General features: G+C 45.7%; 1 protein-coding gene and 1 long non-coding RNA gene across 4 annotated transcripts in view; one reads left to right on the top strand and one right to left on the bottom strand.

The window, feature by feature from the left end:
* Positions 1–1755: 1755 nt before the first annotated feature.
* LOC119390560 (uncharacterized) lies at positions 1756–12523 on the top strand. Its single transcript, XR_005183369.2, has 3 exons — positions 1756–1840; positions 7991–8051; positions 12284–12523. It is a non-coding gene; the product is annotated as an uncharacterized LOC119390560 (long non-coding RNA).
* A 9056-nt stretch (positions 12524–21579) lies between these two features.
* Positions 21580–27195, bottom strand: part of LOC119390558 (uncharacterized) — a 145436-nt gene continuing 139820 nt past the window's right edge. For all 3 annotated transcript variants that reach the window (XM_037658159.2, XM_049414867.1, XM_049414868.1), the window contains one exon: positions 21580–21990. In XM_037658159.2, coding sequence (XP_037514087.2) covers positions 21605–21990 — 386 coding nt within the window. In that variant the 3' untranslated portion in view covers positions 21580–21604. The remainder of the gene's footprint in view (positions 21991–27195) is intronic.

Below are 27195 nucleotides of genomic sequence, written 5' to 3'. Positions count from 1 at the left end.
TCCGTGTTCGCGTTGCACGCTGACCGAAGACAGTAAAGTAAAAATAAAAGGGGAGAGTGACCGAAGAAAGCGAAGGCGGAACGCGACATGCGGACTGTGTATGTACTTCGGCGCACACTGCCTTGCGCATAGGCGTGCGCATGGGGGGGGGGGGGCGCCCCCTATTTAGCTAAGAGCGGGGGCGCAAGGTCAGCCCCACACATCGACATACGAGTAATAGGGAAGGGGGGGGGGGGTGCTGCGACTCGGGGAGGGGGGGGGGGGGAGAGCGCAATGTCAGCGCCATAGATTGACATAATTGGGAGGTAGGGGGGGGGGACACTGCGACGAACCTTTGCCCCCCCCCCCTCCCTGAAGGGGAACCCTGCGCACAGGTTCAAAGAAATGCGTTACCTGCGATGTCATTGATGGTGCCATATTTTATGCCTGCTGCGCCGGCGTCATGTAAGGTCACGTGTGCCCTTATATATTCTGTTCTCCTGGCTTCAATAAAGTGTTGAAAGTTAGCGCCTGTGTGTCTTACGTGTTCTTTGTCCTCGTCTGTATGTGCGCCTAGAATTTATTGGTTAGAAATCATATATCACCAAGCAGCTGAGTCAGGCTGATGCGCTTTAGATAGGCATTGAACGGAAAAGAAACGCGGTGCGTTTCTTCGCTTGTTTTGTCACATTCACTTCAGCGATGTTGCTCTAATTTTTGCAGTCAGTAACATAAAGTGGTACAAGAGGCACCTAATCGTGATATAAAATAAAGCATACAATGTTTACTTATGCGCTCTACAGTCAAGGCAAGCAAGGTGAGCTCCACCTGCCCATTGATTATCGGCACAGTCAGGTTGTAGAACTACCTGAATGCCTAGGCGGCCTCAGCCTCCACCTTGCAGTTGTGCTACACCGGGTAAAATTGACCGACCTGGTAGGTCAATTTGCGTGTTCTACCAACCTGTCCTTCCTCGCGCCTAGTACTGTGTCGTTGCAGGAAGCGGTATCTTGCATTTTCTAGTGGGACTTGAAGTGAGAGCCAACGCAATGGATTTTTCATTGCTGCCTACGATATCTACCAAACAAGCGTAATAACACGAACTTCCTCGTATCATCAGAGTGAAATTTGCTCATCATTGTTCCTGCAAATATGACACAATGATTTTTACAATAATTTATAGCTTAATGTCTCGCTGCAACGCATACCACCGACGAAATTAGTAGCCTTGCGTTCTACAGTGCAGTGCATCTCTATCGCTTTCAGTGTGTCGTGTTTGTAAAAAAACTATTAAGTTGTCGTACTTTATCTGTTGCTAACACAGTAGATAACACTCTTATTAATATACACACGAAGGACTTCCGGTCAAAGAAATTTGCATCACGGTGTAGCGTCTGTCCACATCAGCTTAATAATTCATGCAGCTTCTGTCACGACGCATATACGGAACTGTTTTTTAAACAGGGACGAATTATTGCGCTGGACATACAGTTGTTGCCTGGACAAGAAAGCGAGAATAATTATGATCACTGCCAAAATACGGCACGTATTAAACAATTCTTCAAATATCTGTTTACTGCCTTCTGCACCATTGTAGATGAAACTCATGCAATTGTTCTTCACTCATAATGTTTTTTTTTTCTTTTTTTCTTCTGGTCTGCGTTCTCTGATTTTTATATTTTAATCCATTAGGTTAGGATTTATTCTTCTTGCAAAACAATGTTGTTCGCTCACCACCAGTATAAAAGCTCGGAAGACATGCGCAAAGTTATTCCACAGTTTTCAAGGCTCTCGCGATAGTGGCCATGCTTTCTTCAAGGGTTCCAGCATTTCTCTTCGCGTTAGTGCTTATTATGGCAATGTAAGTAAGACGCCAGAGGCCTTTCAGCAATAACCTTTTCCAGGCTGTCTGTACGGCTCCTTATGGTAATTGATCGCCAAATACTGCACTGTAAAATCTTATTGCCGTTGTGTCACAAGTAGGAAACAATTACAGCACACTCGAACGCGTGGTTCATGAAATTTTTGGCGAAAGCTTTACAGAATACTGATGCTTATCGCTGCTTAGTCAAGTGACCTAACATACCTATGTTCCATAAGGCACGGGCATCTGAGAAGCTTGTCATTTTTTCTCATTACAATATATGCGTAAATAATTTGTAAACTTCTGCTATTTTTTTATAGAGACTTTGCTCATGAGCGTTATAATGTCGCAATGTTGAAAAATTTTAATGAATGAACGTGAGCCGTAAACTTGGTTTTTACAGGTCGCCGCTTGTTTATGTACGTGTATAATTACTGCACTCTCGAGGCTCATATTTAAACGTTGTGGCAACGAGAAGATATGCGAGAGCTTCACGAAGCGAGATGTACTTTAACGAGATTAAATACAATTTTGAAATATGCGGAGCGATCAGTCCAAATTATTAGTACCGTTTTGGGCAAAACATACTTCTCGCTTGAGATTCCGTGTGAATTAGAGCGGGCATATACTTTTCAGCTATGCTGCTTGAGCCATGATGTCTTGGTCAATTTTTGGGGTTGCGTTACGCTAGTATTCTGAGGAGCCGTCAAACCAACCACCCGTGTTTTAGAATCTTATGGGCTGCCTAACGTCCGAATCTTGCTGTCATAAGTAATGCCATTTAAGAATGATAATTTTTTTTTAGAAAAGTATTTTGAAGGTCTGTTTTAGCGATGTCACGTGGCTGCCACTTCATTGCGAAGTGAATAATTTTCACGACACTAGAAGGCAGGACAAAATGAGGTCGTCCGTTCACGAGGTAGTTCGGTGGTGTTATTCATGTCACTTAAGGATCTCTAGGACAACTTAAACAATGTGTAATGAATACGGACCATTGTAGTTAACCTACGCATGGTGTTACCACGAGTAGAGAGTGACTTGATAGAGCCAACAAAGACAACAGCGACAACTACAGCTCACATGTTGCAAGAGAATATTTGGAAATTGGGACGTATTTGCCACTGCGAATGAACATCTAACTACGTATGCTCTACCTGTTTATGAAATCCCTGATGTAATGCCTCCCGTCCCTTAAAGTGGTAGCAAATAAAGAAATATGAATACAAACCACATTTTGTAACCGGATAATATAATACATTAACTTGTGGGGTTTTACGTGGCCCAGGATACGATCATGGGGCACGCCGTAGTGGAGGGTTTCTGAAATTTTGACCATCTGGTGTTCTTTAACGTACACTGACATGGCATAGTACGCGGTTCTCTAGACTTTCGCCACCATCGAAATGCGCCTGCTGGGCCGGAATCAAATCCGACTTTCGCGTCTGCAGGCGAGTACCGCAACCACTGTACCACTGCGGCGGTCAAACGAGCGATATAATAATCAACGCTAATAACACAATATGTAAAGAACAGCTTGGTTGGTCAACTGAAACATATCTGAAACATTAAAATAACAATGTGCACAAAATTCGTGGAGTTTATTGTTAACCTTACCACGATCGATAAATCGCACATACTGAAGGAGAGTGCCACATAAGAGAACGGCAGCGGCACATTTAATGAATTTGTCCTTATAAAAAAGCTAGCTCCAGCAACATTATTGCTCTTTGGAAAAGGAGATATGGTACAGGAAATTTTGGTGTTGGACACTTGTGCGCTGACAACCACTGGGAAACAAAAAAACGTAATTCATTTTAATGTACTTTCCAGTACCTCTAGCACGTTCGTCGTACATCTAATACATATGTAAAGAAATGAATAATGTGATCTAAAGCTTACTACTGTGAATGAAACAAATATGCGAAGCGAAAAACGCACTAAAAAACACGGTTGATCCCTCCGTCATAGGAATCGGAATAACACGAAAGTAAAGCGTGCTCTTGCAGAAGTAACTGAATGTTTACTGTACATTGATATAAGAGAGTTTGCACAGTGTATATTGATGTCTGGCAGCTAGTGGCGCTGTTTAACGTGTATGCACCCACTTTGATGATTGGTGGCACATATCCATTCCGACGACTAACGTCCATGTTAAATGATTAAACAAACCCTTGTGGTAGCTGTAGTAGTTAACGGTGAAAGCGTAATCAGAAAACGAGGTGTGATAGCCAGGAGAGCGTCGCATATTGGACGCAGAACTTGGTCGCCATCCCGCGGCATGTTAAAATATGATGGAGCACCACGGCCGGAATAGAGGGAAACGCAAAGCGCGTCGTGCCGCCCCATGGCCGCGATCTTTCTCGGGGCGAGCGCGTGAGCGGGGAACGCGGTGTAACAGCCAGGCAAGGCAGGCGCGCGTCGCAGAGCTATTTTTGGTTTGTATTAGCGTGATTCTGAGCAAGGCCGACGCTTTTACGACGCTTGGGCAAAGGCCGCCACCTCGCGGTGTGTTAAGGCATTGACAAACTTCAACTTTTATTTAAAACGCGCCGAATGGGACGGACGCGCAAACGCGTTGCAGCTGCTAGTCGCGGAGGGCACAGCAATGACCAATTACTTTACCTTACCACTCCCAGAGGTCAACACCACCCAGCCGACCGGGAGAGTGGTAGATATAAAAGGCGCGTTCGTAAAGCCTTCAGAGTCTGTGACTGTGGCGCAGAATTCGGTATTTAGCAATAGACAATGAGGACGGGCTACCTTTTGACTTATTCATGATGACTGGCTTGCACAGTATATGGCGCTCACGAATGGCTGGATTTTACTGTGACCCGTATAGAAGACCAGCAAGACAGTATTTTCAAGAATGTATGGCCCGGTTTCTTGAGGTAGAAAAAACAAAAGAGTATGTTCCTTCATGGTTGGCTAGGGTAGAGCCCCTGCTTACTATGAAGGAATTTTAAATCACAATGTTGGTTTTCCAGTGGTTGACGGTATGTGTGTATACATGTTTGTGGTGTCATATAACATAATTCTGTTGTCCCCGTTTGTGTGATGTACAACCGGAAATAAAGAGAAAAAAAAAGACTGTGGCGCAGTGGATAGCGTGCCCGGCATCTGTTGTTGCGGACTGAGCGGTCGTGGGTTCGATGCCCGTTGACGGTACCTTTTTTTTCTTTGCCATCTGATTGCGTATATTTTTTCGACGTCATTTCCGTGACGGAAATACGTCACTGAAGTCTTGGTTGACCCCGGCATAAAACAATTTCGTCTTAAAATTATAGAAACGTTCAAGCCAGCTTCCCTTTCTACTTCAAGACGACGGTTGAAGCAATAAATCTCAACTGAAAGTAGCGCTTGTCCTGTGTTCTTTCGCGGCGTCTGGTGATTTGCGCTTTCTCAAAGCTATGGACGTACAAAAGGAGCTCGAGCGCGCTGCGACCGCCGGTTGCCGCCGTTGCCGGAAGGTTCTACTGGCGCAGCTGTTGCCATTCTCCTCCCAGCGCCGTGACCGCGCTCGCTCTCAGTTCCAGTGTTGCGGAGTTGCCACTCCGGAATTGAAATCACTCCTGAATCATTCCACATTTTCACGACCCCGGAATGGAATGGGAACAACGCTTGGAGGAATGGAATGGGAATGGAATTAAGCGTCTTCTGCACAGAATCTTATGGGAATGGAATTACGCCTTTTTTGGAAAATAGAGCACGTTTTCGTCTACGCGCTGTTTTTTTTTAACTTCAAACATTTGTAAGTCAGAGCCTCGAATTCAACAATAAAGCACTATTTTTAAAACGGCTTCGCTAATTACAAGTACGGTACATTTATAAGCAACGCGCCTACTACAATTCTGTCCTTGTATTGGTACGAAGTTTGTTGCTCCGAAGTCTCGAGTTGATAGCTGATCAGCCCGCACTCCCACTACTCCAAGGTGGGATCATTTCATTATTATCGTTATCCTTTTTCTTTGCATCTTTTCTTCGCTCGGTTGCTACTACTCGGCACATACCCGTGTTCGCATCGCCAAGCAAAGAGGGTATTGGGGAGGAGCGTATTTTGCTACACCTATAATTGCTACTATTGTAGTATCATGCTCAAATTAGTCATGTAGGCCTGAGCGCACATTTTTCGAAGTCGAAGGTTACAACGCATTCTCTAGGTCCACCTTTAGTTAGGCAGAGCCAAGAGTAGGCGTAGTGTAAAAGTCTGAACGATCTGCCAATTTGTAAAAGGGAAACCGAGGCATAAGTTAGTGTACAAACAAATGCATTATCCCAGATAATACTGAAGGGAGAAACAAATTATCCCTGCGCGTTGGTCCCCATTGAAACCCTTACACGAAAGTGGCGAATACTCTATTCACAGCCTGATCTTTATCTCACGAGCAGCTTAGCACATGACACACGTAAGTAACCTTTGCGACAAGAAATGCATTGCGTACCTGCGCACAGGCGTACACATAAAGTTCTCATCACCCCATCCAAGCTTGCGAGGCGCGCTTGACAAGCGTGAGTGCTGACGAGCAGTGCGGCCCAATGTTCCCTATTCGATGCAAAGGCACAAGGTGCCCGAGCGCTGCACTGTTACAACTAATACCAGCAGATCTAGAGGGTTTTCTTCCCCATTAACCAAGTCATAGTTTTCTCCATAATCACGACCTCTCAAGACGCGTGGCAAAACTGCTTAGTCTTCTTGAACACTACATTTGTCAGTATAAAAATACGCTATGTTGTCATCTTAGCATTAACACACTTAAGCTTAAAGAATATTAAAACATCACCATTCGTTCAAACATGCTGACCATGCAAAATACTATAGGTAGCATCTCCTGCTGGCTCCTGCTGCATGCATCTCCTGCTGGCTCACCGAGGCTTAAGAAATACACAAAAATAAATATCATTCGCTAGCTGTTGCTGGCGCTCTGGGGGGGGGGGGGGGGGGGGGGCAATCGTTCAGTAGCTTATCAGCGCATCATCCCTCAAGTGCTGCTTCGCGGGGCGGTGGCGCGGAACCCTTAAATAAGCTCATTTGGAACCCTTAAATCGAGAGCCGCTTATCAAAAACCCCACCATTTTGCACACGACTTTTCGCGGTCATCGAGCCTCACTCTTTTTCTGTATCAGTATGGCCACAATACTGCACACTTGCATGCTAAGGAAGCTTAAATTTTCTGCAAGTAATATAGCTATTGAAGTTACTAATCCCACTGCGTGCGAGATTTCAGTCTATTGCTGTTTCAATAAATGCGCCGCCCTTCCGCCGAAATTGATCCTTTTTAGGTTACAAGGTTACATGCCCAATTGTTAACCTCACGTGGCAATGTCACGTGTGGTGGACGTCGATCTTGCTGACACTCCCAATCTCGCCATCCCCAAGCACGCCGAAAACAACAACCTACATCTTGTTCATTTGTTCTTCGCGTTCATTCGCAATAAACAGATGCGACGACATTTAAGTGCGTCTAGTTAACCTTTTTTAGCTCAGAAATTTTTTCAGGGGCGTAGCTCCTCTTAGTCTAACCTTGTCCCATGTCAGGCGTAACCGCGGCAGTATCTCCCGCACAGTATAATAGATGGCGCTGTCCCATAGAGATGGAAAAATAAATAAATAAATAAATAAATAATAAAAATAACAAAATTAAAATAAATAAATATATTAAAAAATTGTGAAAAAAGATACAAACAAATAGAAGGCAAAACAGAAAAAGGAAAAATAATCAAAGCTGTGTATCGCTCTGATTACTGCTGGGCGAAACCACTGAACATTTCACGGTCTACACACGATTGCTTCAGGAGCTTCGCCCAAGCTCTTCATCATTCACACGTGGATATGCTGTAATTTTTTTGCCACGCATTTTCTGTTAAGCTACTCCTCATGAGCAAGCGAACGAACAGGTGGTAAACCCCTAGGGTTATGCCGACCTGAGAGGGTTGCTTCAGTAAATACACTAATATTTATTCAGCTAATTAACCCTTAAACGTTCTTTCCTCATTTTGGGATTTACTTTCAGGTATGCTTGGTGAAGACGGCCATCAGAGGACGGATATAATGAATTTTATAGTGCAGTCTTTACATGTCGTCTTTTTAAACCGCGAATTATTATCGCACTCTGCGCGGGAATGCTAAAAAATTCTATATTTATTTTCCAGAACCGAGGTTCCAGCGAGGTTAGCTAAATTTGCAGTACCAAATCGGTGCACGAATACACCGGTAAGTTTTGAGCATGTCCCTCTGCTCATGATGTGCAGCATAAGTTTATGTACTTGGGGGTACGATTCGCAAGAATGACATTTTATCGGCAGCATAAAGGCATATCTTCACTCTGAAAGCGCCCGAAGAAACTTGGAGGACGCTAGAATTTCGCTTTCAATAATATATCGCGATAGCATAATGGGTCCACGCGCGCATCGCCTTCTCAATTGCTAGCCTTCCTTCGGTTCTTGGTGCATGCCTCAATTATGCCGCAAGGAAACCAATGACTGTACGCGTAACATTGGCCGTTTAAACTACCCTGATTGTCTACTGTAAGTACAGTTGCGCAGAGTCCCCTACTTCATAATTCTTCCTTTCGTGAACCTGCGAAGGGTCCATTACGCGTCCGTAAGGCCACACGCGAACCTACGCAGCTGCTCACTTTGTTGATGCTTTTGGTGCTGCTGATGGTTAAATATCTTTGAGCGCTTTGTAATGGGTGAGCCTTTAAAACAACCACTCGTCGCGCAATTCACATGTTCTTACGCACGAATCTACGCTTCTTCCGCATAATATTGCATGCGTTAAGACGACTCCTACTGCATGACCTTCATATAGTGTTTTTTTTTTTCGAAGCAGTTTCAAGCAGTGGCGTAGCTCTGTGGTAGAACGCCTGCTTACAGCGCAGACGGCCTGGGTTCGATTCTCGTTGAAACAGAAGTAATTTATTATTTATTTTATTTACATCTTTCTCCATTTTTCGGTCACGGACAACCATAGGTCGGCAAACTCACTCATCAGTCGACTCACTCTGACCTACTCGGACTCAGATCTGGCCATGAGTCTGAGTCTGTGTGAGTCCGGGTGAGTAATCTTTTGGTGAGTTTGAGTGCGAGTGAGTCCGGCTGAAGAAAATTTTTGTAAGTTTGAGTCCGAGTGAGTCTAATTGAGGAAGACACTGGTGAGTCTGAGTCCGAGTGAGCCCTAAGCGCAAAATATATTTCTTGAGTGAGTCCGAGTGAGCTCCACACATTGTTGCCGACTTATGATCCTATCTACTCATCTTCAGCATTACTATCAGCCTTATGTCGGCTTGCGTTTATAGTTAAGTCTGTTCACGCATACCTCAGCGCGCTAGCACTCATGGGGGAAGGGGTGCCACGACCTCCCCCCGCAAAGTTTTTCATGGGAAGTTCTTGAAAAAAATATCTCGTGCGAGTCGCGTATTTCATAAAAATGTCCTTACTGGATTGATATGTGATGATAGCTCGTATTTGAAGGTACAAGATCAAAGGGCGTATCTTAGAGCAATGATTATGTGAGATATTGGCGTTAAAGAGGATTGACACCACGACTGAAAGAGCTAATTTTACGCCAACGGACTTACGCGCCGACTCACTCAGGCTCAGATGAAGCCGTGAGTCTGAGCCTGAGTGAGTCCGGCTGAGTAATATGCTCGTGAGTAGTGAATCTGTGTGAGTCCACATGATAAAAAGCTGAGTGAGTCTGAGTCCGAGTGTGTCCGGTTGAGGAATATTTTGGTGAGTCTGAGCCCAAGTGAGCGTTCAGAGCAAAATATATTTCTTGAGTGAGTATGAGTGAGCTCCAATTTTTTTTTGCCGACCTATGCGGACAACGCTGATTTTTCGCTTACAACCAACGACGCCGACAAGGGAATTTCTCCGAAACGAGGTCTTTAACGCTCGCGCGTTAAAAACAGGCGCTGCTGTAGGCAACAAAGAAATATAGCAATACATTTGCACCGCTATATACGTAGTCAGACATATGCACGTAATTGTACACAAGCCTTACTATATCCTCAGCAATATAATCTTTTCACATATCGCACGTGCGCTTCTTTCACCGAACATACCACAAACGAATACTAGAATTTATCATGGTTCGAATGAAGGAAATGTTCTAGCTGTACCTGCTGGGGCTTGTCCTTTATGCATGCCTGTGTCACGAGTTGCGCTGGCTAACGCTCTCAGGGATTAAGCGCACATAAATTCCCAACAATGTGGACGAGGGAGCGCCATCCTTTGTAGCCCACTTGGTAGGGCATCGGACGCGTAGTTCGAAGGTTGTGGCTTCGGATCCCTCCGACAGAAAGGGTTCTTTTTCTTCCACTTCAATTCCTTTCAATTTCGGTCATAATCACAACACCACATTCAAAAACAATAAATTATGACCCATATGCATTTCTTAGCTTAAACATATGTTGGTTTTATTTGGTTGTGTCTATGAAATAAAGAAGACCCTCGAAAAATTCCCATCTTTCGTTCTAAACATGTAGTAAGCAACATAGCAGAGGTTGCATCTCCATGCCTGATCCCTTTCTGTGCTGAAATGTTTCTGATCTTCTTATGGAAAATTCGTGGAACTGTGGATGATGTGTCTATGTTGGGCAACGTATTCACAAACGTTTGAAATACTCTTTTACGGTCAAATTGTTCCAAGCTGCTTTTCTCTTTATTGGGCGCCCGTAGCTCGTTAGGTTCTCGCTTGTAAGAATCAAGTGCCTATAGCCATTACCGAGACAGACATGAGTTATATCAATAACATGAGGGGAAAGTCTCTCTTTTCTCGGTTTACGGACTTACCCGCTATCGGGTTTTCATATCTCTGTTCCCCTCGCTATCTGTTCGTAACGGGTGCACAAAATCTGAAATAGAGCTGTGAGTTACCTTTTTCTTTAACCGGAGTAATATCACCGACAGAATAAAATGATGTGGTCTGTTGTTTCGTTTATTTCCAAAATCCGTCCAACGAGCACGCCATGAGACCACCTTTGTGTGAGTAAAAATTGAATCACAGAAGTCGACTTAGTAGTCTGGTACTGCTACTCTTGCTCAGGGCCCCTCCTAATTTTTCCTGCATTCATGCTTTGCGCTAATCTTTTCGGTTGAGGCTATGGAGGAAGTAACAAACTGAGGAGGGGCCCTGACATAACTCTTTAGAAAGCCTCGGTGAAGCTGAAAGTGGCCACATTGACTGGGCAGATTCTCCTCTCTTGTTTACATCTGACTAGTGAAGTAGAAAGCAGATATCTCTCTAGGGTCGGAAACAATGTTGGATGCGCGGCGCGTGCCCCGTAGTGATCCGAAACCAACGGAATGGACGTAACATGCTGTAGCACTGCGATCATAGGCGTGCGCACAGGGGGGGAGGGGGGCAGGGGGGGCGGCCCCCCCCCCCTAATCACCCAAGAGGGGGGCGCGCAAAATCTGCCCCGTACATTGACCCTTCTAGTCACCTAAGAGGGGGGGAGGGCGCAAAATATGCCCCATACATGGACTTAGTAGGGTGGGGCTGGGCGCTGCGATGAACCTTCGCCCCCCCCTAATGGGGAACCCTACGCACACCTATGACTGCGATAATGCTGTCGAAACCATTTCATGCGAATAGCCGGCTTTGCGGTGAAGTAGTGTGATGAATATTGCCAACTGTGCTATACGATCTTGCCTTTGTTCACTAATGTGAAGATGAAGATCCTTGATCGGATTAGCCATATTACTGTCACGATGACCAGGAGCTTGCAGCTTGTATATGTTTTTTACAGGCTTTTGTTTTCATCTTTTCGGGCTTTCTGAGGCTTTCATGTGGACGTTTCGTCCGCTCTCATATGCAGGAACACGCTCAATATTCACTGCCCTGCGAGGCGGTCATAGTGCAGATTCTGTGGCGCTGTAGTTCCATTGTGTGAGGGTACCTTAACATGATTTCGCTGAGCACTGCAAATCCATCATTCGCTCCACGCGGCGTGGATGCACGTTCGTGCCATGAACTCTTGCTCGGACCCCCGGCTACAACGCCCGCTGGGAGAAAAACGCGCAGCTAACGGCGCAGCACAAGGACTGGATATTGTCGAACACTTGTAGTCCAGCACAATTCGGCACGAGACCTACGGAACCGCACAAGGGGGCCGCCGCTACAGAACACCCCGCATCGCGTTACGAAAACAACGCCGCCATTGTGTCTGACAATTAATATAGCTGACAAGCTGACAATTAATAAAGCTGACAACTAATATAACTTCCGCCTGCTCTCGGAGAGTTCACATAGATGCTCCGTCGGGTTTGCTCATTTTCGTGAAGTTACGCACCTTTGTGCGATTCACACATCTAATTTGTCTATACAGATATCGATTCATGTAGCTAGCTTACATGTGTTTGCAGCGTTTTTTACTTGCACTGATGCGCCAGTGTCACATCAACAAACAATATACGTCTTTTTTTTCTCTGTTCCAGTGTTCTCCTGGTTGCCCTCCATATTGCAAGTGCGGAGGAGCTAAGACAAACAACTACTGCGCTGAACTGTAGCAGTGAATAAAACGGTGCTTGATTCATCGTCCACCGGAATAAACTAAAAAAAAGCTCAAGCAAAACGTGTCCCCATGTTATATTCAGCGTGTTAGAAGTTAAGAAACACACATAGCATGGTGTGCATTGCTATATGTATATAGCTGTCATAGCCCTCTTTCGCATGGATGCGCTCAAGTAACGCCTAGAAACATATCACCCCCATAGCAGACAACTGTTGCGACCATAACCTGTCGATGAAGTATTCGATGTTACCACCCCACCGCTGCGGCAGGTAAATGCCGCAACCACCGATGTTCGCAAAAAGGTTGCCCAAAAATTCGAAAAGCGCACTTTGTACTGTACGTCGCGTGCATGTGAATGCATTCTGCTTGCCGCTGGTGTGCCTTGCTAGTAGAACGCTGCTAGTTACATAATTTAGGTCTGTCAACGTAGATGACTTTCTGTGGCATTTTATGCATGCGTTTCGAGAGGAAAGGAACAAAGGAAGCTCCACGCCAAATATCCCTTGTAGTCTGATACCCAAGTGAAACTCCACGAGTGGGGCCTTTCCTGAGATGTTGCTGTCGGGCAGTGTCGGCGTTCGTCTGAGTGTGTAACAGCCCCACCGCTACCTGCTCATCACGCTACCCCCGAAGTGTGTCACCCTTAAAACTTCGCAAAGCCGAAATTTTTCTGTTGAGTACTATCCACCATTTCGCCTCCAGAGGTCCTTTAGTGCACCACTATGAAACATTTTACCGAAGCCTTTAGCGAAAGTGTCACATTTCACAATTACGCATTTACCTTCGATATATTGAATTTTAATATGCAAATATATGTGTGAATACATCTTCCATACATTCGCACTTGGCAAGCGCAGGTGCTTATGCCAGTGCCTCAATAACTACAGAATAATGTGTACGTAGCCCAGTGTCCAAGAAACTCGACTGCTGTACCAGCACAGCCGAGACATTATTTTCTTTTAAACGTTTAGTTCTAAAGGGACACCGTCTCATGAATTCTGCTCCGAGAACGCTGTCGTAAATTTGACCAACATAGGTTTACTGACGGAGGAAAGAAAATCAAGGTCGAACTTTCATTTTTATATATTGCCACGTTGCCTTTCTTATTATCACTCTTGCTGCATTCTGTTTTCGCCCACAAAGACTGTCAGCAACGCTCAGCGAAAACCGCGCCTTATTGTTCGAGAAGCTTCGCGATTATTGTAGATCGTTTTGTTAAGATTTCGCGCAAGACGCGAACACTCGAGCTTATTCCAGAGTTTGCATGACAACCAGCGATAACACTGGAATATTCGACGGCACGTGTATAAATGCCGACGCGCTTCACCGCTTGTCAGTTGATCGACGGTCGACGCTCTGTTCGCCGCTATCATTGCATAGAGTGTGTATTGCTGTAAATTAACTTTGCGTTTCTCGTCCACAAGTTCGGCCAAATAAAGAGTTTCATCTTGGACACGTCGCCTGCGTTCTTCGTCGACGTCACGACCCCGTGACAATATCGCGCCAAAATCTGCGTGCGTGTCGTCACAGATTTCAAAGTCTAGATTTAGTATTTTGGTGACATTGGCTGAACGAAATTTCCTGAAACTTGGTATGTTATGACTAAGGCCCCATCAAAGAACAATGTACTTCATTTTTAGCGATTAGGAACTATGTAGGCCCTAATAGACGACGCCAAAATCTATAACCTCAGGGCGACTGGTGCGGGAACTTTGAAGTTGTGTCGCCAGCCTCACTCTCTTTTTGCGCGTTTTCTCGCTTACCGAGTGTCTTCTTGCAGCAACCGTGGTGTTTTTGGTATCCTGAAAGCGGAATTTACTAATTCGAGAAAAATCGTTTTTTTTTTCTTTCAGCGTGCTTTTATTATCGACTTGTCTTACTTGATGGAGGGACGGACGGAGACGGACTGGTCTCGCTGAGTGAGCATAAAAATGCTTACCCAATTAAAATATTGGCCTCGTATCTGCGTGTTTCGCTGCAAATGTCGTCGAAAGATGGTAGTCTTCTGCCGGCCGTACTACATGAGTCCTCCTCCTCTATGTTGAGTCGCCGCATCTGTCTCATAGCATCGCATTGGCAGCGCAGCCCAAAAAACATAGCGTAGCCTAAGAAACACTAGGGCCTTTAGAATTACGTATTTATGTATTTTCTAGTAAAGGAACACACCACTTAATACTTACGTACTGATGTTGCGCCTCAGATATGCGTAGCATTTGGTTTTGATCGACAATGTTCACAAGTATGAACGGCGCTACCAGTTCGAGATGGCTAGGCGTTCAGCAACTAGTGGTTAAACTTTGGCCGGGTGGCTGAATCGGGTGACATACAGACAAACAGAAGGACAAACAGACAGACAGACCAAAATTTCTGTTAAGTTCCCCAAGAAAGACTATCGTTTTTAGAAGCTATGAACATAACAACATGGTGCTATGTCAATGCAGAGGTAAAATCATGTGACAAACTGCATCGTTAACGCAAACCACACTAGCAGAAAACTGTAAGACAGGTAGCGCCACCTCTTATTATGACTACAAAAAAGGGTCAATTTTTTAATAAAGTCATTTTCGTGAAAAAAAATTATGTTCTGAGTTGAAGCCTGGCTTAAAATGTTTTCTTGATAAACAAAAACATTTATTGCGCTTTTGAGCGACTGCCACTTCAAATCACAAGTATGCGTAACTTCATGTGCACTATCGCGAGAAGCATTAGCTGAATGTCTCATACACATCATGAGCAGGGTCACGTCACGAAAAGCCGGTATGTCCTACAAAAAAGTGCATGAGTCCCTAAAAACTAAGCGCACGCATCGTGGTTCCAGGCACGCCAGCAGCGCCGTCATTTCATCTTGATGTGGCAGCTAAATCGGGAAAGCCATGCTGACCGAAGGCTTTGGCAACCGTTCCCGCAGTAATTTCCGCAATGTGCACAACTTCCGGCCAACGGGTGACGCCAACGAGTGATGCCAGTCATTGCCAAGATGCACCGGCTGTTCTGAGGAGTCTGAAATGGTCCGTCCAAAATGAAGGTGGAAATGATCAGTGACACGAAACACTCTGTTGGCCTGAAAGACTGGTGTGCTGAAAGGCTTTTCTCTGGCGGGTCCCTTTGGCGGCCTGGCAAACGAAGCATGAGCGGGTCCAGTGGCAAAAATTGGCGATTATGCTTGGCGAGACGTACAGCTGAGTAACGAGGCGTTGCTTGGCTCGGATGCTGGGGTGGCAGAATAAAAGAGCTGGAATGAACGAGTGAAGTGTAACCACTGCCGTGTCGCACAAATGTGAGCCTTGTGAAGTGAGACTCGTGACGAGGGTGTAAAGTGTAGGCGAGTACAGCAGAAAGGCCTCACTTTACCTCATCAGTAAGTTTTTGGAAAGCCTGGGCTTCGTTTCTTCACCTAAAAGGCATGAGCACGTGCTCAAACATGGCAAAATGCGTACTAGTACCCACCTTCGGGATGTCGGCTGGATCCACATGGATTTGGTGAGCCGCACGGACTATGAACACTTTGGTAAATATCTTGCATACTTCCAAATATCCTGTGAGGTCCTTGACGTGAAGAGGAAGAGGATGATGTTGTAGGATGTCGGCGGATGTAACCTTGGGAGATTTGCAGGCAATTACCCCGCCCGCTTTTCTCCACAAGGTCACAAGATTATTTTTTGGGTACTAGGTGAAGGGCAGATGGCCACGTGCGGCACTAAGGACATCTAATGCCAATTTAGCAATCGCTTGACGCTCACAGAAGAGGCGGCGCTGACAGGCTGCCACGGGTGGACCACGCGGGACAATGTGGTACGGCACACTCTGTATGGGTGGCTGTTTAAAATGCAGGGCTTCCTGACCTCAGGAAAGTCTGAGAGCATTCTAGCATATGGGAGTAGTGGGATCTGCGAAAGAAACGAATGAAAAAGCTCCCAAGAAAGAATGGCGAAATAGGTGTTGAACGCTGACAAAAAAAGAACGATGGTACAGGCGCCGAGAGATGCTGGCAAAATTATTTTGGAGCTTCCAATGTTGATATTCCGTGCCAATATTGGTAATACACATGATGGAGAATGTTGGCTAGAGCCATCTTTGGCGAAATTCGGCCGTTATCGGTTGCCAACATTAGGCGAATGCAATTTTGGCAGTACCAAAGCCCCAAATTCAGTGTAGGACCAACATGCCTGCCAGCGTTTGCTAATGTTGAGCGAAGACCAGTCCAATCCCGCCGTGATGCCTGTCATCGGGCTCGCCGCCTGGTCTTCCGACTACTATGCCAGTGAAGCGAGTGGAGTTCTAGTGAGCTTTAGCCTGCGTTAGCCTGCTTCAATCTCTAGCGTGAACGGGTCTTTCGAACGTGGGAGCATGTATTCCTTCTTGGCTGAAAGGCCCAAGGCGTCACGGCACGAGATAGGAAGTCTCTAGTTCGATTCTCTCGCGATACTCCTCGCATTAAGTTTTCTGTAGGGCTAGTTTTATCAGTGTAAATATACCGAATGTCCCAGCTATCTTTAGCCAAGGGCTAAAAAATACAATATTAGAGGCAGGCGAGTGAAATCAGATGCAAATTGCTGAAAGCCACCTTGCGCAGTACAGATAATTTCTGGTTTTGCAATTAATTTGTTATTTAGGATTATTTAACTAAGTTGCTAAATATTGACGTTAGGCACGAAATACGGCTTGCAAAGTTCGAGAGCGTCTTCAGAAACCCCCGTTACATTATTTGCGATAAAGAAAGTCTCACGTTTACCAGTTTTTCCAAGCTGCAAAGAAAGCCCGCGAAATACAAAAACGAACCACTTAACTAGCAATTGCGCGGCAGCGAACATGCTGCTGTCAGCCGTGGTTTGAGCGAACGAAATCAGCTGCGGCCGCCACTCGCCAGTTCCGTTGCAGCAGTAGGCCGATAAGTTCGCGGTGGTTTCTTGGCCCGCTTCAGCCAATTCGCGCATGATGGTGCAAGTTGTAGCGAGCGCGAGCCAAGAAACCACCGTTATTGATTGCGAAAGGGCTTATCAAGAACGTGTCGAACATTCAAGAACGTCGCGTATCATCGGGCCCTATTCTTTCTATACCGCATTATTGTTTACCTTTCGAGGTAAATACGGCCACTTCCAATTATGGTACAGAGCAGTTCTGCACCAAAAAGACGTCAGTTCACCTCCAACTCAGCAGCTGAGGGTTATAGGATACTACTCCTACACCTTCAACCCGACTCAGCAGAATTATTCCACAACTGAGAGGCAGGCTCTTGCTGCTTTATTGGCTGTGCGCTACTTCCGATCGTACATCTACGGAAGAAAGTTTTCATTATATACGGATCATCAAGCATTAACGCACTTTTGAACATTTCAGAGCCAAGAGCGAAATTCGCCCGATGGGTCAATTAACTTCAACAGTACGACATTGACGTCTGCAACCGTGACGGCAGCCATCTTACTGACGCCGGTGCTCTGTCTTGGTTGGGTTCACCATAATTGTAAATCAATTAAACATTGCATATATATATATATATATATATATATATATATATATATATATATATATATATATATATATATATATATATATATATATATATATATATATATATATATATATATATATATATATATATATATATATATATATATATATATATATAACAACGTGTGTCACGCCTTGATATCATTGTAGAGGACTTGTACGGAAGATTCACGGGTTTTCCCGATCTCCGAGCCAGCTCCTCAATCATCATTCACTTCGTGGATATGGCGTGATTTTTTTTCCGAGCCTGGTGGCACACATGTCACCGCCCCGTTAAAAAGGGGACGCTCATAGCATCCATCCATCCAAGAGCACTGTGACAGGAAAGTGTGAAAGATAAGAAGCGCGTTCATGTAGCCTCCGTTATGTGTTTGGCTGTAGCTCAATGGGCTAAACGCCCGCCAGTCGCGGACCGAAGGCCATGGGTTCGACTACTGTCAACGGAACTATCCCTTATAGTTTTTTTCTTTGTCATCTGATGCCGTTAGTTTTGCTTACGTACTTCGGGACGTTTTCATGATATTTTCATGACGGAAATACGTCATGAGAGTCTTGGTGGACCCCGGCATAAAACACTTTCGTGTTAAAAAAAACGAAGCAAATAGATGCTTAGCAATCCAGGCGCGTAATAACAGGCGCATAACGGCTTCTGTTTCTTTGTAAAACATAAAACATCTTGAATTACTTCTCTTCATTAAAGCAAGAAAACTCTGTTCTGGCTGTTAAGAACACTGAACTAATTCGTCATTCGAATGAATCTACTGCAAGAAGTCCCGCCAGCTTCCACAGCGTTGCACGTGATGTGTGAAGCGAAACCTGCAATGCACAGAGTGGTGTGCGTAACACTCGAGCGCTAGCAGTTTCTGTGGCAATATGTAACGAATGTTACATTGCTACAACAGCGGATAGCCAGAATTTCAATAACAGTTGGCGTTGCACCAACAGGAAGTTGCGCTCAGTACTCGCATTAGGCAGTACCGTAATCGTCGGTGAGTTTTTAGACCTCACACAATCTCGAGACTTGGACGTTCAAGGCTTTCACCTTAAAACTAACTGGGAGCGAACTTGGTTCTGTGCAACCTACATGCCGCAAAGCGTGTTCCGCTTTTCAATTACAAACCTACATTGAAATTTCTGCGACACTCGGTGGCATCACATGTGCGTAATATATATTCAGAAAAAATTAAGGCAGCTTCGCCCTAGTGTTGCCAAGATGGAACAGCGGTGGTGGGTGGTCATGCTTGTTTCCCTTTATTATTTCTTTCTTTGTTCCTCTCTTTTATCTTTTTCTCTCGGTTTTTCTACCTCGTTATTGACTTCGTTTCTTTCTACTTCTTTCTCTCTCTCTCTCAGTCTATCTCTTTCTCACGCTTTCTATTTTCTTTCCTTCTTTCCCTTTCTTTATCACTCTCACTCTATTTCTCGCTTCCTCTTTCTTGCTACGCCCTTCTCTCTCAATCTATTTATTTCCCTCTATTCCTTTGTTCCTCTCTCTTTCTCTTTTTTCTCTTTCTGTCGTGGTTTCTTTTAGATGCGAAGCAGCTTACGAACGAGGCCTGTCCCCCCGGCGTCCCGTCGGCGTAGCCAGTGCTTCGCGTGCCAATAGGTGTATGGAAGAAAGAAGAGAACGAAGTGTTGGCACGAGAGGAGAGCTCGCGCGTGGTGTGCAGAAAGGGATTGCCTGAGAGAACGGTGCCGGAAGAAAGAAGAGAACGAAGTGTTGGCACGAGAGGAGAGCTCGCGCGTGGTGTGCAGAAAGGAATTGCCTGAGAGAACGGTGCCGGAAGAAAGAATAGAATGAAGTGTTGGCACAAGAGGAGAGCTCGCGAATGGTGTGCAGAAAGGAATGTTTGCTTGAGAGAACGGTGCCGGAAGAAAGAATAGAATGAAGTGTTGGCACAAGAGGAGGGCTCGCGCGTGGTGTGCAGAAAGGAATTGCCTGAGAGAACGGTGCCGGAAGAAAGAAGAGAACGAAGTGTTGGCACGAGAGGAGAGCTCGCGCGTGATGTGCACAAAGGAATTGCCTGAGAGAACGGTGCCGGAAGAAAGAATAGAATGAAGTGTTGGCACAAGAGGAGGGCTCGCGCATGGTGTGCAGAAAGGAATGTTTGCTTGAGAGAACGGTGCCGGAAGAAAGAAGAGAACGAACTGTTGACACGAGAGGAGAGCTCGCGCGTGGTGTGCAGAAAGGGATTGCCTGAGAGAACGGTGCCGGAAGAAAGAAGAGAATGAAGTGTTGGCACAAGAGGAGAGCTCGCGCATGGTGTGCAGAAAGGAATGTTTGCCTGACATATGGACGTGCGCTAGCGCGCTCGCTCCACTGCGGCGCATGCTCCAGTATAAGTCATCCAAGGTACCCACTACGCCATAAATCATGCAAGGTACCCTTAGATGCGAAGCAGCTTATGAACAAGGCTTGCCCCCCCGGCGTCGCGTCAGAGTAGCCAGTGCCCCAGCCCATCTGGAGCGGCGGGCACGCGAAGCCGTAGCGAAACGGGCGCGTTGACACCGCATTCTCAAACTTCAAGCTACAACCTTTGCAGCAAGAGCCATTAACTTTATGCTTTACGGACCACAACGCAGTCATACTCAAGGGGAAACGTTCCCCTGAGCCTAAAGTCGTATATGACGAGTAACAACATCAGGCGAACCGTTCTCCAGAGCCTAAAGTCATATATGACGAGTAACACCATCAGGGGAACCTCGAATGGAAGGACCATGAACAGTGATGATGAAAATAAAACATTTACAGAAATCTAAGTCGACCCATGGCTGCTTTACATACTACTTATGTTTCCCTTTACGAGGAGATGGTGAGATTTTTTTTTCTTCCTCTTTTCTGTGTGTGTTTCTTCCTGTATTTCTCTCTCTCTCTCTGTGGTTCTTTCTCTGTGTTCCTGTCTTTTTTTCCCTTTCTTTCCTTCTCTTCATTTCTCTCTTTCTTTATCTATCTCTGTACTCGTTTTCTCGCCCATACGAGTTATTGCATCCCGCGCTGGAAAAATCGGCGCAGCGGGGGAGCGCGCACCGGGCACACATGCTCGAGGAGCGAAGCAGCAGATGAAGAAGAGGATCAAGTGAGCGCGCGCTGGTCTAGTTATTGCGTTGCAGACACTGGAAAGATAGGTGCCATTCATTATGGTGATATCTTTTTGCGAGCGCGTAAATGCGTAAGAAAAAGCACAACTCCGCGGTAAAATGTTGTTTCAATAGCATGTCTGGCCCATGCGAAGCAACGGTACCAGCATGAAACACACAGGCGCTTGACCTTTTTTGTCTTTTAATTCCCGGGGCAGCTGTAAAATACTTACATGGAAATAGCTCAGATGGATGCAAGTAGAAACCGAAGAACCATGCTATACGATAAATTTCCTTTTCCGTGGAATTTAAATAGGTGTACGGTAGTTATACTGGATTAAAAGAATAACTCCATTAGTTCCGTGAATCTGTTTTCCTAATGCAAGTCAAGTCTCTTTTATTTATGCAGCAGTTTTACTTAAGACAACCATGCACCGTCTCGCTTTCTACTGGAATAAATGTCCAATGTAATGATTTATTGTGTTACAGCCACATCGATGGCCACCTAATTCAGATCACTTATCCTGTCTATTCCTTATCATTGTTTTAGTTTTTTTGTAGGCGAGTTCACTTTGTCCGGACTTGTAATCCTCTTCTTTCTATTCTTTTACCCCACTAATTTTCGTCCGGATTGAAGAGGCAGAGGGGCACCCGGCGCCTATCCGACTTTTACGTCTGGCAGGCTTGGGCTCTGTTTGCTTCCTGGCACAATGACCACGGGCGGAACCGCTGGTGCTTGGCCTAATGGGGGTGGAAGGTGGCCTTTGGATGTGTCCACTCCGATTGAACCCCCTTTGCCACTCGTTATTGCACCTGACGCACCCGGTAATAATGGCACTGGTTGTCCGGGGGGGCCTCCTGGTAGAGGAACCGGAGTAATTGTTACCCTTGTTTCATGATGTGTATGAACTTGTACTGGCTGGAGAGCACCAGGCGCTGTGTGTCCCCTTCCTACAATGTTTCCTCCACTAGGAGATATGGCTGCTCCAAGCGAAGTTGTCGGTCCTGCTACGCCTGATCCGACACCATGAGGGGCAGGCAAACCTGAAAGTCCAAGGCCAGAGTTTGCCAGTCCAAGGCTTAGAGATGATCCGCTGGTTGCACCCGCCGCTGATGCTGTACATCAAACGAAGTATAAAAACACATGTTGTGAACAATGGTTTGAAGTGCAATGCTCATCACTCTCTGACAGATGTTCAAAATCATAGGAATGGTCTTATATACCCAATAGCTGAGAGAATATATATTCCAAATAAAATGCAAATAGTTTTTCCAGCGCAATATTACAGCATTCACCGACGAAGTCGGCCTACGCCTCACAAGAGCCATTTCTCTTCAACATCATATTCCGAGAAGTTCTATACATCTCGTAAGTAAGTTTAATAAGAGCGACAAAGCGCGATAAGATACATAAAAAACGCAACTTTTTACGAAGGCAGCCCCTTCTGAGCAAGCGAAAATATCATCTAATGAAACGACCGTCTCGTTCTCGAATTTGTCACCGCCTGACGAATTCGTGGCGTTGCTATATTACTGGGTCATATCTCGCCCTGCAATATAAGCTTTGACGAGTGCATTAGTGGTACTCTTAAAGGGTTCGTGAACCACTCCTCGGGCTTGGCGTGAAAAACACCCTGGAATGGGTCGGACCCTTCCCAGGAATATATAGCCGAAAGAATTTTTCGAAAAGCTCAAGTAGGACTTGAGATATAACGATCGCTATATTTACCCTCTCAACTCCCTCTCAACTCGCTTCATTCCGGAGGAGAGAGGGAGCACCGTTCGAGGTTGTCCGTCCAGTGCATTGCGTCACCTCGCTTCAATGGTGTGTGGTTTCCTATCCGCGTAACTTAGCGGTGTTGAAGGCTGTTGCCGGCAATTAATAGTTCCGGTCGGCTGCTTCTCGCTGCGCGGCGCGGTGTGGCGCTGTGTGTCGCGTCTGGGGTCTAAGCGCTGACGCGATCTATTTGCATTGATACTGTCGTTACTTCGCTTATGTCGCAGTGATACTGTCGCTACTTCGCTTCGTGACTTCGCATATGTCGCTTTTCCATCAAATCAAAATTAAACTTAAAGGAAAAGCTGGCAAGCCCTCGATGTGGCCGATTGGCATGGCATGTACACTCAGAATACGCTTTTAGATAACGAACTGGCCAAGGCAGCCTGCCTCAACGCTCGCAATAAAATCCCGTGCGGAAAAAACGCGACGCAAAAGAAATGAAAATTTGCAGTGGCTTAGCTCGGCTATGCCAGGATATACGTAGCGTTAGCAAAGGTTCAGCTGATTATTCTGAGCTTTCCAGATTTCCGCAGCACGTTTCAAATGCCAGTCAGAGGCGCTATCAAGCGGCACCAGCGCACTGTCAGACGGCGACTACACAGCGAAGGCGAATACACTATCTCCCGCTAAAGGGGACCCTGAGTAGATGCGAAGCCGGAGCGCTTGCACGATCGCGTTCCGTTGGCGTTCGTTGGGCATGCTACCGAGCTCGCGTCGTGGAACGCGAAGAGCGACGCTACGCGCGTCGTATCTTCCATCTGGCCTGGCCGTTAATTCTCACAGGGCGAGCGGGGAACGCGGTCGACAGGCGGGCGAGAGGGGGCAGCGTTGGAGAGGAGAGAGAAGGGGAGGGGACGCGCATGCGCTCGAGCTCATCGCGGCGTTGCGCAGGAGAGAATTTCGGCAAGTCTAGCCCGCGTTTCAGAGGAAGAGTGGAAAGGGGGAGGGGAGAGGGGAGGTGGAGAGGGTAATAAGAGAGGGGAGAGGAGAGGGAAAGTGGAGAGATGAAGGGGAGAGGGTGAGTAGAGAGGGGAAGGGGGGAGGTGAGTGGAGTGTGGAAATGGGAAAGGTTAGATGACAGGGGGAATGGTGAGGGGGAGTGGAGAGGAGGTGTGTGGAGAGGGTATCCGCATGCGCAGTAAGGGTGGTCACGCCGCACACCACCACCGGATTGAGCTCCGCCTTAAGACACTTCGCATCTAATAGCTGCGCGCGCCATGGCTACGACGTCACCCCTCTCGAATGTGCAAGCAGCAGCCGCGAGTCGCGCGCGCATGCTCAGCACGGCTCATGATGACCCCCGCAAAACCTGCTCTGGCTAGGCAAGTGTAGCTAACGCTACAAAAGAAGAAAAACGCGATTCTTTTTAAGCGGCCGCTGTGAACGGGTGGAAACGAGATAAAATGCCCTTCGACCTTCGCACGGCTGCCGCCCGCCTGCTCGTCAGCAAGAGCGAGGAAATTAGACAATCAGACGCGTCGGAATACAAGCGCGATGGGCGAAAGCGTCGCGACGTATGCGCGCGCGAAGAGAAAAAGAAAAGTAAAAAAAGAAACGCAAGAAGAGAGCCGTTTCAGGCTGGCCCCCAGCAGGGTGCGGGATGACCAAGCAAAGCCGTCATGGGATTACCTTGGCCTTGTGAACGCCGCTTCTGAACTGCCCAGCTGTGTCGGCCGTATGTGCGCGTTTTGTGCCTGCTCTCGCCGCTGGACGTGAAAAGCGTGGTTTGACGACAGTGCAATATGCCTTACAGCGGTTGAGATATGGTGTGACGATGAACCGGCGACTCAAGCAAGCCTGCCGCTGTGTATATTACCAAGCAAATGAAGGGCACGCTGCGTTCGCGGTACCATCAGGTACACAAATGGTAATACTTATGTTTCCTCCGTTCGCGCGTCCTGACCGTCGCTCGGGCAGCTGTGGGTGTCGTTCTGCACAATGCGTCGCGGGAAAAGTAAGTCATTAGGCTCATAGAGCGACGACGTGTAATGCGTGTTTCGAAACACCTGTGAATATAGCACATACGCTTCGCATGGCCAGCCGATCGATGCGCGAGTCCGCCTTGAAAAAAAGATGTTTCTAAAACATAATTTCCTTCCTTGCGATAAAGCATAAATGAAGCAGAGTGCTTACAAGGAGTACACACTAAAGCAAAAAAAGGCCGCTATTATCACGCTGTCATGTGATGAAATGGGCATTGAGGTCAAATTTGTTTTCTGATTATGCTGTATTCATGCTTGATTTGCTTGTTCTTATCCTCCGTCTCGATGTCAATTTGTGCGCGTTGACATGTGGCATAATCGTCATATAATTATGACCATATGATAAAACATAATTATGGCCATATGATGTCACAGACATACGCTACGTGAGAAGGTGTGTTGTGAAGAACATGCATTTTATGGTATTGTTACTTCATTAGTCGCATATCAGCACTGGAACTTAATTGGCAGGGTTACATATGCATATTTATAGCCTTTAGGAGATGTATCAGTTATGCAAGGTTATTTTAATCACATTGATATAAGCCAGTTGAACCTGTTAAACCACGTTATTGAATCACCTTGTTCCTTCCCGCTCGTTATTTTGTTTTGCATTATGTTGCCATAGTGTTTATGATTTGTACACAGTATTCTCACAGCTGACACAATTGCTGCAGAGGTAAAAGCGCTGGGATTGTGTCCAGGTCTTCTTTTGTCCTCATTACAAGTATGCTGTTAATTTTTGCCACGAATCAATACAAAGTTGCCCTAAACAGAGCAGCTGTGGTTGATCAAGAATCTGGTGTCCAACGTGTTTTAATACACAGTGAACCTCACTCACATTCACACCCTTTTACACTATAATGCTAACGTGAGTGACATCGAAATCTACCCGAATGGTGGTACACAGGGCAAGAGTAACACTTCTGGTGTTGTTTCGTGTTTCTTTACCTTCGTGTATTTTTCGCCTTATGTACTTTCAGTGTAAAGTTCACAAGGAACTACTTAACAGCCTCACGATGTTGCATTTGTTTCATGTTTTGTTAAAAGATCTGCAATAAGCATAGTCAAGTGTGAGTCCTTGGCAAGAAATTCATTTTTATGGGCACAGAAAGCTTAATGAACTCTTTTCAGGAAGACATTTCTGGCAAACCAGCAAGAGTTACTCGCCCACTGATTGTGTACGAGACGGTGTATTGTGGGAACACTCCACTGTGCCTCACTGTACACTATGTCGAACATTTCGTACATCTTACAGCATTTGGGCAAATACTGGGATTGATGCAGTGTTATGCATGATACTGCGTGCAACCTTTCCAGCAGCATGTGCATTTGAAAATTTCGCATTGTTCAAAATGACACTTCGTGGAACCGGCTTTATTCAGCAAACTTTATCCTAAAATGGACAGTTGGGCGAGTTGATGTGTATTCATAGTTAAAGAAAGTGCGGAAAAAAAACTCACAACACAGAGAAATGAGAATGAAAGGCACAGGACGATGCGCTACTAGCAACTGAAGTTTAATGCAAACCACTAAAAGATAAACACACACAGTATGAAAAAGTACAAAATCAAAAAATCACGCACTCGCAGAAAGAGTAAAAACATGCCTAAAAAGCCGAACATGTGTTAAACTTCAGTTGCTGGTACCGCGTCGTCCTGTCCCCTTCATTTCTTTGTGTGTCGTGGTTTTGTCTTCCCGCTTTCTTTAACTATGAACTTAGGTCCTGACTGCGTTACGGCCTCTATACATACATGGCCAAATTTTATTCAACCTCATGGCATATCAAGTCCTAGGATCCAATGTGTCAAGCCATCAGCCGCTATTGATAGAAAATTTTTAAGTTTAAGCATATCATTGCCTAATTTCAAGTTGACCTTTCAGCCATGTTGCTGGGCACAATTTTAAATGCGGTAATTATGCATAAGCCATGAAGTGGGGAAATAAATATGAAGAACTTTGAGTTGCAGATGGCACTACCTGGCATGGATATATTGTAAACATAGACGTACTGATTATGCATACTAGAAGTATTGGTACATGGTAGTCACATGACAACACCGACAATTCTCAAGCATAATTCCAGAAATTTACGTAGTTTTCAGATATCTGTGTGAAAATATGTGCAGCAATATATGAAGGCAGCGTTGTCATTTCATGGACGTTGCTGAATGCTTTTATAAATTGTGGGAAGTTGATCTACAATGAATTTTAGACTTTTCTGCAGGAAACTCAACTGTATGATCATGTGCGACATGTTTTGATGCCATAGTGCAAACTAATACAACAAAAAAACTAGAACATGCCTATATTCATGATTGCATATTTCTCAAAAGTAAAGCTAGCCTTATTCTACTAATTTAGTTGTCTTCATGTGTAGGCTGGCACCAAGTTCCTTGTGCATCCCATTTCTTTCGATTGTGCTTAGATACTGGCACTGTGAAGTGCACATGTTAGTAGCCATTATGACGAGGTTTCAAGACTACT

The sequence above is a fragment of the Rhipicephalus sanguineus genome, chromosome 4 (genome assembly GCF_013339695.2).
Source record: "Rhipicephalus sanguineus isolate Rsan-2018 chromosome 4, BIME_Rsan_1.4, whole genome shotgun sequence".
NCBI classification, from domain to species: domain Eukaryota; kingdom Metazoa; phylum Arthropoda; class Arachnida; order Ixodida; family Ixodidae; genus Rhipicephalus; species Rhipicephalus sanguineus.
Note: the sequence above shows the minus strand (reverse complement) of the source record. Positions and strands in the feature narration are given on the sequence as shown.